The sequence below is a fragment of the Ostrinia nubilalis genome, chromosome 7 (genome assembly GCF_963855985.1).
Source record: "Ostrinia nubilalis chromosome 7, ilOstNubi1.1, whole genome shotgun sequence".
Taxonomy (NCBI): Eukaryota; Metazoa; Arthropoda; class Insecta; order Lepidoptera; family Crambidae; genus Ostrinia; species Ostrinia nubilalis.
Genome location: NC_087094.1, coordinates 15,027,884 through 15,040,711, shown reverse-complemented (window position 1 = coordinate 15,040,711; position 12,828 = coordinate 15,027,884). Strand labels below are relative to the sequence as shown.

General features: G+C 37.2%; 1 protein-coding gene and 1 long non-coding RNA gene across 2 annotated transcripts in view; both read left to right on the top strand.

The window, feature by feature from the left end:
* Positions 1–344: 344 nt before the first annotated feature.
* The window catches only part of LOC135073404 (uncharacterized), a 52,338-nt gene continuing 39,854 nt past the window's right edge, over positions 345–12,828 (top strand). Inside the window, exon 1 of the long non-coding RNA XR_010257618.1 lies at positions 345–393. This is a non-coding gene — a long non-coding RNA (uncharacterized LOC135073404). The remainder of the gene's footprint in view (positions 394–12,828) is intronic.
* LOC135073403 (phospholipase D1) overlaps positions 11,294–12,828 on the top strand; it is a 32,710-nt gene continuing 31,175 nt past the window's right edge. The window contains exons 1-2 of the mRNA XM_063967583.1: positions 11,294–11,927; positions 12,367–12,570. Coding sequence (XP_063823653.1) covers positions 11,879–11,927; positions 12,367–12,570 — 253 coding nt within the window. The 5' untranslated portion in view covers positions 11,294–11,878. The remainder of the gene's footprint in view (positions 11,928–12,366; positions 12,571–12,828) is intronic.

The following is a 12,828-nucleotide window of genomic DNA, read 5'->3' as shown; positions in this document are numbered from 1 at the left end:
TTCCTCTGCACCAATTTGTGAAGTACACCTGAAACCCCCGATAAAGCAGCAATTATAAGAATAATATTAAAAAAATCCCTTCTGACGCAGTTAGGTAATAAATTAAATGTATCAAATTTCACTCCAACTTACTGTCAACTCAACGACGCGCTTTAAAATCAAAGATTGACTTTAAATTATGCCTTATTTTACAATACACATTGAAAATAATATGACTTGCTTGGGCTTTTTCGACTTTTTCACAAAAATAACAAATAGGCATGAAGAGATTACAAAATTTCTGCAGCGACTGACAGTTCACTTGATTTACTTTGACAGGTGACAATAAATCCATAGACATTTGCCATATGAAAGACACACTTTTCTAATATTTTTGTTTGCCATGAGATTCTGGTACACCTATACCTATCATTTAATGAAAAGATAAACTAATTTTTTTCAGCACAACGAAAATCAGCTTTGGCGCGTAGCAATGCAACGTGACAACTGCAGTTCGGACTTCTTTATGCGTCCACTACACATACAATAAAATTCGAACTATCGCACATTTTTTCTTTTTAATTCTAATTCAGTAAAAAATGTTTTTGAAACCTTCATTCAAAATTCAAAAGTTATTATCATATGACAGAACTTATGACCAGACTATGTACATTGAATAAAATATTTTTCTTTTTATCATCAAGCTTAGCAGTCTAATAAGATACTATGACACTCGAGTTAATCCACATTCAGCACCATAGCCTCCCCTTCTACAAGGCCCTCTACAAATGTCGAAACGTCACTTAACCCTTTTAGCACCAGTTCTTTTGTTTTTGAGAAGATGTACCCAAATTTTTATACAATTAAATTATAGTCCAGTCGTATGGTACAAATTAACGTGGTTACCTGGAAAGTGTTCCGGGAGTTTTGAAAATTGGTGATTAAAATAGATTTCGCTATGCTCTCTGTTAGTCTGTTAGTTAAGTGTGATTGCCGCGCTCGTTGCGAAATTGGAAAAATGCTGCCTTAGAGAAGATTTTTGATAGTTACATTCTTTCCTATTTCGTCGTTACAGCCAAATGACGTTCACTGCTGGACAAAGGCGAGAATCCTTTGGGTTTTCCATAGGTTTTTCATAATGAACAGTCCTGCGCTGCCCGCATTCAGGTTCTTCCCGCGACCTTTACCAGATCGTCGGTCCACCTAGTAGGAGGCCTGCCCACGTTACGTCTTCCAGCCCGTGGTCGCCACTCAAGAAATTTTCTGCCCCAATGGCCATCGTCTCTACGAGCTATGTGTCCCGCTCACTGCCACTTGATTTTAGCAATTCTGCGTGCTATGTCGGTCACTTTGGTTCTCCTGCGGATCTCCTCATGCATAGCCCGCTCCATCACCCTTTGGGTGACCTTGAGCCTTCTTATGAGGCCCATAGTAAGCGACCACGTTTCAGAACCTTAAACTTTCCTATTTATTTCACGACTAGCTTTTGCCTGCGGCTTCACCCGCGTGAAATTTAGTGTCACAGATCGGCATAAATTATAGCCTATATGTTAATCTGGGTTACAAACAATAATATTGTACAGTTTCAACAAAATCCGTTGAGTACTTTTTGCGTGAAAGAGTAACAAACCTGAGACACAGGAATCTTCCTAGTTCAGGTATCAACCCACCAACATTCTTACTTTTTGTTTTTCCTGATTGTTTGTTATCATAATATTATCTGTTATGTTGGTGAGAAATAAACATTACTTTACTTTATTTTAAACTTCCAGACATCCAAACTTTCGCATTTACCTATAATATTAGTAGGATACAATTATATAATGTAGAAACAAACAAGACAAAAAAAAATGTATCCTTCAGCAACGCGAATTTTTTTATACTTCAGCATATTTAGGACACCCGGCAGCGTGTCCTGCCATGATCAAAGAAAAAAGAACTCGCAATTTAGCAGGTACATTAATTTGACTGTTTCACAACTCTAAATCTATTTAACATACATTACATGAAATTTATCACATTTATCAAATCTTCTTAGCTTGTCTATGTCCCAAAAATTATAAAATGAAAAAAGTAGTTGTCAAAAACCTTTTTTAAGGCGGATTTTTTTCAATAAGGCGGGCGTGCGCGCGGCTATAAACGAGGTCACAAAATTCGGAAAGAACATAGCGAAATCTATTTATTCACCAATTTTCAAAAATTCCGGAAAACTTTCCAAGTAAAATTAACAAATAACTGGACTATTTACTCGTTATTGAGCACAGAGACACAAACTTAATTATTTTTCCAGAAAATTTATATTTAAGTGCATAAATGTAAAAATGGCTTCATATTGCACAAAATTGGCAATAGGTGGCATAATGGTTACTTTTTTAGCGCCTAGTTTGAAATGTGATTGAACGATGACAACTAACAACAGTTGTCAGTTAGGTAAAATTTTATTTTAGTTGGAAAAAGACTAATGCCCGTTTTCACCATCAATCCCTAATTTTTAAGTGACCCCTATGAAAAGAAATTGCCTGTTAAATGTTACCATAGGGGTCACTTAAACAATAGGGATTGATGGTGAAAACGGGCATAAAAGTGGTAAATGGGTTAACGTGCGGGGGCTGCAAAATCATGTTGTGACGTCACGCGCGAATATTGGAAATTTTTGAAAATTTTAAAAAGTCCGTAAACTTCTAGAGGCTCTATCTTCGGTAATACTGGATGGATTGAGGTGAAATAAAAACTAGTGTAATGTGTGTGATCTAAACTTTAAATTAAGTCATAATTTAACTTAATATTACAACTTATGCGTGTTGTCCATTAGAAAGTTAATCAATAGATTGATCTTATTCTGTGATATTTTGATAAAAACTCGGGCACGATTTGATTTGATGATCTGGACAAAAACGTCTATTCCACTTGTTACATTTGCTTACGAGTGCTTCGATTTCTTGCTCTTGTGCGATAAACACATCGTCCTTTGCCACAGTACTGGCAAGTTTTGTGCTAGTTGGTGTTCTCACAACCCCAGAAGAATCCTGGTTTTTAATTTTATAGACCTAGGTGTATTATTACTACATTACTTACAATCTAAAACAACTACTTTCTTGCATCAGTTTATGCTTATAAAGCAATATAATTATTGTAAAAGTTTAAAAAATGGTTAAAAAGTATAATTTTGAACTTACATGAAAGTAAACTTGATTTTAAACCGCGATGATAAGAGATCAAACAATTCCTCGAGTGCTCGCGCGGGGGACATGCGTCACCCAAACACTTTAAATGTTTTCTGCACTTACATTGATGCGTCTAGCAAGATGGCGTTACTACTATCATGTGCGACAATACATGCTCGAGGAATACCTAAGAAGGCAGCACTGTAGCTCAATACCTTGAAAAAATATTTACAAATTTTACACCCTGGGTGACATATGTCACCCGCGCGAGCACTCTAGTGTTATATTAATTTACCCCAACCAAAGCTCAATGTCGTTATCGATGGAGTATAGAAGTTATAGACTGACAAAGTTTGTATGAAAAGTCATGGGTTAAGTAGGTACTTGCGATTTTTACCAGTATTTACAATATTGGTAATATATTATTATTTACTTTAATAATAATAACAGGATCACTGTAATTATTATTAACTACTATCGCGCATTAACTTTTTAATTATGGCGAAATTCGTACCGCCTATGTTTATCAAAAATAATGCCTATATTAGGCTTTCAACTAGCTCTTATAGTAATTACATAGTTGACAGTTACTAATCCCTTCTACTATTGTTATTGTTTTTGTAAAAACTTAAAAATCGCAAGCAACTCATGATTTTTTCATTCAAAATTAGAAAATAATAACTTACTTCTATATATCGATAATAGGAAACCGTATTAGAACACGAGCCCTGCACTATGTTAAGACCGGCACATGCGGCCGTACTGTGTATTTTCACGCGTTAGTGGATATCGGAAGAAATAAAATACATTGCGCAGTAGTTACGCATGACATAAAGTGGTTGCTAACTAAGTCGTCAATGTACAACGTGTTTGAATTTTTATCACCACTAATTTCGATATCGCAGTAAATGTCACGGCACTGAATTCGTTCGTAAAAATGTTAAGTTTTTTTTATTTATAAGCAAAATACCAATGGATTTGCAATACTTACATGTGATAAATGACTTCATTGTTCCTGTAGTTCTTCGTTTCACTTATGTTATTGCACGTTACGACGCATTATCCAACAATATCGGAGAACATTTCCTCAGTACGACTGAATCGCGACTAACCTGGCGTCGCGGGCGATGTTCGTTTCTGGGCATATCGCGGAGACACGCGCCACGCCCCCGTTTCACATCTATTCCCTTCTATGATCTGAGGTCTTTTTATATAAACAATAATACTGTAAAGTTTTACCAAAATTATGTTAACATGTATAACAAACATGTTTGTTATACATGTTAACATCCAAACATCCATACAAACTTTCGCATTTATAATATTAAGTAGGAAGTAGGATAGGATATTAGTAGGAGTAGGATAGTAGGATAGGATAGCAGGAAGTAGTATTATAATATCAGGAGAAAAGTAGGAATAGTAGGATATTCATATAATCATAAGATTAAAGAAATTGGAATTGGAGATTCAAGTGTAGATTTAAAAAATAATTTCAACCTCATAAAAATCGACTGCCTCTCCTAGAAGGTGCTCTGACATCAAATCATCAAATCACATGTTGTCATAATATGAAGGTGCTGGAGGAGCTGGTGGTGCGACAAGGTAAGTGATCTTTTTGACATCAAATCATCAAATCACGTGATGCGTGTCGTTTCATAATATGAAGGTGCTGGAGGAGCTGGTGGTGCGACAAGGTAAGTGATCTTTTGGACATCAAATCATCAAATCACGTGATGCGTGTCATTTCATAATATGAAGGTGCTAGAGGAGCTTGTGGTGCCACAAGGTAAGTGATCTTTTGCAGGACTTTTTGGAGAATCACCCAATTGCTGCGGCGTCGAGCGGTGGGATTAATCCCGTGTCAAAACTTAAGAGTCCGCTAGTTTTATTTTGTACATAAACTATTTCGTTACGGTACAACAATTTCATGGTTTACGTGATACGGACTAAATAAAAAAAATTACATCGATGTGTCAGTCATTCAACACAATCAATCAGCTGTTACAAGTGACGATTGAGTGATGGTGATTTCAAGCTATACTTCAAGTCAAACAGCATAACATTGCAAGATTGGAAGACACACTTCGTGTTTTAGGGTAAGTATGACGTTGGAATATCTGCATTGCATATGCATTTATGCAATGATAGAGGTGCTATTCATAAGATGACTTCATGTGCAACTGCAGCCCTTTATAGAACAGCACCTTTACACGTGTTACGCGTTACTACGGATTTCAGTGGGGGCAGATTTTTCTGTTTGGTTCGGTTGGTGGTAAGGCTTGTTCTAAGTCCGCCTGGCTAGCTACCACCATCTTACCTAAGTCTGTCGCCATAACAATAATGTTAACAGCATCGTTGTGTTCCGGCAGTAAGAGGTGAGATAGCCAGTTCCTCGTGGTGGAGGATGCCGGGTGAAGCTCGCTTCCACCTTCGGCCTGATCATCACTTACCATCAGGTGAGATACAGGCCAAGAGCTTCCCCGTTGGGGATAAAAAAGTAATAGTTACAATACAATATAATTATTATCATTGAAGGGTAAAAAATTCTACGTCCCTATGGTATGACTTTGGAAGCTGCTGCAGCGCTTTGTGCCGCAAATTGATGACGGAAGCATTTAAAACATCGTGCCCTATTTTATTTTGGTAAAGGATTATATGAAGGTAACATGATAAAGGTAAAGTTTGATAAAGGTAACAGACAGGTAAATCACATAATTAACGGGCCACATACTCGTAAAAAACTACAGCATACTTTACATTAATGAGAACAACTGCACGAGGAATGGAGGTAAACCAAATTAAGTTAATAATTACCTATACCTTAGCGATAAGGTATACACCTTAGCGATAGATTGCCCGGTGACGTGAGGATGTCCTTCCGTAAGGTCAGTCATTTATTCATAATAACCTGCAAGTACATTACCGCGAGTCCTTCCAATAGCACGGTGACTTATAGCTTGATGAGTGCGATGTGCTTACCAAAGGCAGTGAAATATTCGGCCGGCGTTAACACGTTGGGCGCCACGCAGCTCACCGGTGACTGTCGAACATTATAATTTCTGTTGTGTCTAGTGTCTCGGCAGTCAAAGAAATAAGTAAGTAATATCAGTTTTCTCTTGATCATTTATAATTACATTTTTTTTAAGTAATTAAGGTTTATTTTAATAAGAAACTTAAGTTAATTTAGCTATTAGGACTTTATTTTGTTTAAATTGCAGATTAATAAGGATAAAAAGGACGAAATCTCTGCAAAGCTTCCTGCTCTCTTCACAGCCGACCAGACGTTTTGGTCTCCCAGTGTATCGAAATAAGTTGCGCGGGCGCACGCACATAATATGTAGAATAAGTTAATTTCATTATTAATATTATGTAGAATAAGTTAATTAAGACAAATCTATTGAATATTTTATGTTTATTATTAGAATAAGTAATCGTATTTGCGTCTTTGAGCATTTCAGCCGACCTGCCCTGGACCTGATAAAAATGATGTTAGCAAGGACTCTCGCTGCTGTGTGTGAATAGCGCCAAATAGATATTGATGCTGGGTGGGTCCTCGATGCTACGTGTAACTAGCGCCAAATAGATATCGATATTCCCGATCCTGCGTGTTTACTAGCGCCAAATAGGTATTGATGCCGGGTGGGCTCTCGATGCTACGTGTAAATAGCGCCAAATAGATATTGATGCTTGGACTCTCGATGCTGCGTGTAAACAGCGCCAAATAGATATTAACGCTGGGTGGGCTCTCGATCCTGCGTGTCTAAGGGCCAAATAGATATTGATGCTGGGTGGGCTCTCGATGCTGCGTGTAAACAGCGCCAAATAGATATTGATGCTGGGTGGGCTCTCGATGCTACGTATCACTAGCGCCGAATAGATATTGATGCTGGGTGGGCTCTCGATCCTGCGTGTCTAAGGGCCAAATAGATATTGATGCTGGGTGGGTTCTCGATGCTACGTGTAAATGACGCCAAATAGATATTCATAGTGGGTGGGCTCTCGATGCTACGTGTAAACAGCGCCAAATAGATATTGATGCTGGGTAGGCTCTCGATGCTGCGTGTAAACAGCGCCAAATAAATATTGATGCTGGGTGGGCTCTCGATCCTGCGTGTCACTAGCGCCAAATAGATATTGAAGCTGGGTAGGCTCTCGATGTAAATGGCGCCAAATAGATATTGATGCTGGGTGGGCTCTCGATGCTGCGTGTAAACAGCGCCAAATAGATATTGATGCTGGGTGGGCTCTCGCTCCTGCGTGTCTAAGGGCCAAATAGATATTGAAGCTGGGTGGGCTCTCGATCCTGCGTATCACTAGCGCCAAATAGATATTGATGCTGGGTGGGCTCTCGCTCCTGCGTGTCTAAGGGCCAAATAGATATTGAAGCTGGGTGGGCTCTCGATCCTGCGTATCACTAGCGCCAAATAGATATTGACGCTGGGGTAGGCTCTCGATGTAAATGGCGCCAAATAGATATTGAAGCTGGGTGGGCTCTCGATCCTGCGTGCCACTAGCGCCAAATAGATATTGACGCTGGGGTAGGCTCTCGATGTAAATGTCGCTAAATAGATATTGATGCCGGGTAGGCTCTCGATCCTGCGTGTCACTAGCGCCAAATAGATATTGATGCCGGGTGGGCTCTCGATCCTGCGTGTCACTAGCGCCAAATAGATATTGATGCCGGGTGGGCTCTCGATGCTACGTGTAAATAGCGCCAAATAGATATTGATGCTGGGTGGGCTCTCGATCCTGCGTGTCACTAGCGCCAAATAAGTAGATATTGATGCTGAATGGGCTCTTGATGCTGGGTGAGTTCACGATGCTACGTGTACATAACTAGCGCCAAATAGATATTGATACTGGAAGGGCTCTCGATGCTGGTGTGTAAGAATGTACTTTTATATAGTTAATTTGAATGAAAAACGATATATACAAACATGACATACCTACATAAGCATGTTTTTCTAATTAGATACTTCTGTTAGGTACCTATTGTACCTTCGCGTGGATTTCTTTATTGATTTGGGCTTGACCCTCGGTCAATCAAATAATAAAATTATTGAACGTGAAAAAGTTTCCGACTGTTTATTTAAAAAGTGATCTCTCCGGAATGAGGTTTAGTTTGTGTGATTATCATTTGTTTTTACATTGTGGCATCACTGGCATCGTTGTGTTGTTAATATTGTGTGGTGATAATGATTTTTTAATATGCAGTAGTGCTAAAAAGAAAAGTTTTCACAGTGATTATCTCGTGTTCTGTATATTGTTCAGTGAATCAAATAAGAATGTGATTTAAGTGAAAACCGACTGAAGAATCGACACATGTTATTGAAACTTATACTATAGGTACTCGTACCTTACCACGACTGATTGAACCAGAAAAAAGAAAATAATATTTTGGCATGAGCTAAGTATACCTATGTATCAAGAATTAGAAACTTTGGACTCGTAGGACGCCACCTGATTTATCCGATGACTGGACGACTCTACTACGATATTAGAAAAACAGAACAGATGCAGGTCATAATACCTACATTAATTACTACATTTTACTAAAAAAATATTGTCACAGACAACGAAGAAAAAGACAATAATTTGTTGAATGAACCTTTCCCTTTGAAGATTTTCTGACGAAAGACTCCATGACAAACCTTAAACGCATGTTCAAATTTGGTTTAAAATGACATTTCTATACTAAATGTCAATTTAAACAGGTGTTCAACGCGCATGTTTGAAATAAGGCCCTAAGTGTACCTCAATAGTGAGTGTGTGAAATAAGTGAGTTTATTTATTTTATATATTTGGTGGTATTTTATAATCAGGGAGTTCTCAGTGTTTATTAAACCATTCAAATACCTAATAGAACTCCAAAGAGCGAAATAGTGTGTACCTATTCCTCAGTGATTAGTGAGTGTGTGTTAAGTGAGTTCAGTGATTACTTGGGTTAGTATCGTAAATGGAATTCGTATTGAAAAAATCCAAAAACTCAGTCGTATTGTTTCAATTTGTAAATTCACAAGTTTTCCATATTATGCTTTCTTAGATTTAAAATTCGGCTTTACTATATTACGTAAATCTAATAACTGTTCAAAAAAACATACTTTTATAGGTAGGTATGTCGTGCTTTACCTACGGAAGAACTCAAGTCCTACATGACACTGGGCAATCTATCGTTTATTCGTCCAAGATGGTTGCATTATGAAGTTGTGCCTAATAGGTGTTATTTTACAGTTCTCTTTTTTTGCAAAATAATATTCAGTGATATTTAATGTGGTCGTTAATTAATTAACTATGGTAATGGTTTTGATGAAGGTAACACTCATGATTTAGGTAAGTAAAATAATGAGTCGATAACGAAGGTAACGATTTTGATAAAGGTAACATGCAGGTAAGTAGGTAAGGTTTTGATAAAGGTAACGAAGGTAATAAAGGTAAGTACAGTTTTTTATTTAACTTTATACGAGTAAAATCCGTATAAAGATTAATTTGTGGTTCATTTTTGAATTTCGATAAAAAACGGTTTCTGTCAAAATTTATTTTCACAAAAAAAAATACATTACGGTTTTATACATTGTATAAATAAATACTAACGGTTTTGGTATTAGGTACTAATGTTTTTTACAAACATTGAGGTTTTTTTTTACAGTTTTAAATTCGGTATTGGTAATTTAAGGTAATTATTTGGTTTTTCTTTCAGATCTTCTATGGGGCCTTCCTATTGGGGACTTGGAGAGCACGGGGGCGGCCTACCTATGGGCGTACCCAGGGGGGGCAAGGGGGGGCAGCTGCCCCCCCTGGAAGTCGCTTTGAAAAAACTAAGTCCAACTATCTGACCTAAAAAAATTGACTTGCCCCCCCTAGGCCAGAAGCTGGGTAGGTACGCCCATGGCCCTACCTATTGGGGAGCTCAAGACAACTGCTGAAAAGACAATGGTTTGGTTTCGGTGAGAGAGCACCAGGTATGATATTTTTAAGCGCCATTCTTATTATCTACCTACTCGCAAAACTTTTGCTAATTAAACAAGATGTTTTCAGAAAATTCGCATTCTCGAGCAGCGACCACGAGCCGGAAGACGAAGTGTGGATAGGCCTCCCACTAGGTGGACGGACCGACGATCTGGAGAAGATTGCAGAAGGTGCCTGGATGCAGGCGGCGCAGAACCGGTCTTTGTGGAAAACCTTGGGGGAGACCTTTATCTAGCAGTGGACGTCTTTCGGCTGAAACGAACGAACGAAACGCAACACTGTCGACGGTATGAAGAAATAAGAAGAGATAAGTTGAAGAAGTTCCTGGGGTGATGAGGAGACTGGTGGACACGATGAGGATTTCATGGTAAGTCCCTTTTTAGTTGTCGTTAGCTTTAGGTACTACACTCCAACGAGTAGGCAGACAGATTGTAGAGTGATGATAAAAGCCTGTAGGTACCCAAATTAAAGATTTTTTCGACTTCCAACTTTTACGGACTCTCTTCCTGCACTCGACGACTCCCATAACGTTACCTAAAAACACAAGTATACAATGCAATTTGCAATGCTACCTAATTTTTGGAAGGCATGTAAAATTATCTTAACGCCTGATCATAGACAGAGTGCATTTTATTTCCCGGAAAAACTTTGCTGGCAAAATATTACAAGGCGATTTTATTTTGCAAAATTGTCATCATGGGTTATTTTACGGTATTTTTTTATTTAATAAAATTCATTATTTTTGTAACATTTTTGTTGACCTTTAATCCAATCATTTTAAATCACAGTTATAATAATATTCGTGGTTGACTTTTACAACTTCACATTTCTGAACGTTATGCAATATGCCAAAATGCATCTGACTTTGTTGACGTTTGTTTAAATTGTATGCAGATGTAAAAAACAGTTTTTCTTTAAATTTAAATATCAACTTTTTTGTATGTAGAATAAAATATTTTTTTGAGTTTTTTAAATACCTATCATTACAAGTAGTAATGGCAATTGGTATAAAATAGACTAATAATTTGTGTACAGTTCAAAAATCGTGTGTGATGTTTTGTTTGAAAATGTTTTCAAGACCTGACTGGTTAATACGTCACTTTTATTTTTTTTTAATCAATCATGGCTTTCGTCTATTAACAGCGGTCATCGAGGCAAACGCCTAAAAAACCTTGAGTAATCATTAGCGCCTTAGATTAATAAAACATTAGCGCATTGTATGAATCAAACAGGAACAAGTATCTGGAGGCCTCTAAATGCTTGGAAGAAGTTGCTTCTTGCGATAATTTAAAAAAAATCCAACTGACATCTGCGTGTACGCTTCGAGAAAGCCTCGATCTAATTACGAAAACTAGTAAGTAAAGATTTCATTACTTAGTAATCCGCCGATGGTAATAAAAAACCTTGAAATACAGCCTTGTTCATTGAACCATGCACTGAAACGGCTAACTTGAAGATATCGCAATCTCGTGATTCTAAAGACGGTTGTCAATTGTTTTGTACGAACTGTGTGTGCGTTCTTTCATAAAATTGAAACAAAATACAATCGCGACGAATGTAAATTCGATTCACTAATTTTAAACACAATAACTGTGATGGTGATATGTATCGTCTATTTTTGACAAGTGCTAAAAAATAACTGAACCATTTACTAGTGATAACACTGATATCTTATCACAATAGATTATGTGCACAAGTGTTAAATTTGTACCATATAATGGAAAAAGCATTACTGAGAGTGTCAGCCGGACATGTCTAGACAGTAACTAATGGAACGAAAAGAATTAACATTGAGTTTTCATAATTTAATCAAACGAGGTACATAGTGATGGTTATTTGTGATTTACTAGTGATAATTCGTGTTATATAAATGTGTTGTGTCGATTACTTGCATCACTCTTCCTTGCAATAATCAGTGTTGTAGCAAAACAAGACTTTCCCAACTTTACTGAATTTAGTTCGATTATAATAAATAATGTTTTCAGTAATTAGAACTGGTTGCTTTTACAATCAAAAGTGGCAAATAAAATTGGTAACATCTTCATAGTACATTTCATCGTTCTAATAAAAAAAAACATGAAAACAAATAGCTATTGTGTAATGATTTTAAAAGTATCAGTGAACTAGCAAAACTTGTTTTAAAATTAAACCATTCGAATACATAATATTACCTAATATTGTGTTGAAATATTAACAATTTTAGCCTTTAGTGTTACAATTACAATTATAATTTTCTTATGGAAACCTTACGTCTTAGATGAGCAACTGTACGGATACACAAACTACGCGATGGACACTCCAACACCGACAGTGGCCGGAGACTGCATACCCGGCCTGTTCCAGCGTATGGACTCCTTATCCCCGGGAATGGACTCTGACTTCGATGAGAGTCTGGCGGTGCCTGATTCACTCTCCGTCATAGACGTGGACAAAACGGATAATAAAGAAACTGGCGATGATGGTAAGTGTAATATTTTTTAACAATTACTTACATTAAATAACACTTGTACTCAAAACTTTTTACTGGTAAATGGTGTGACATCACACAAGTTGTTTGAGATTTATTAAAAAAAATAGTAGGTACTTAGGTATACTATGTAATATGTTTTCTAAACAAAAGCAGCCCCAGGCTATCTCTATTATATTACAATCCATGTATCTACACTAATATTATAAAGAGGAAAACTTTGTTTGTTTGTTTGGTTGTAATGAATAGGCT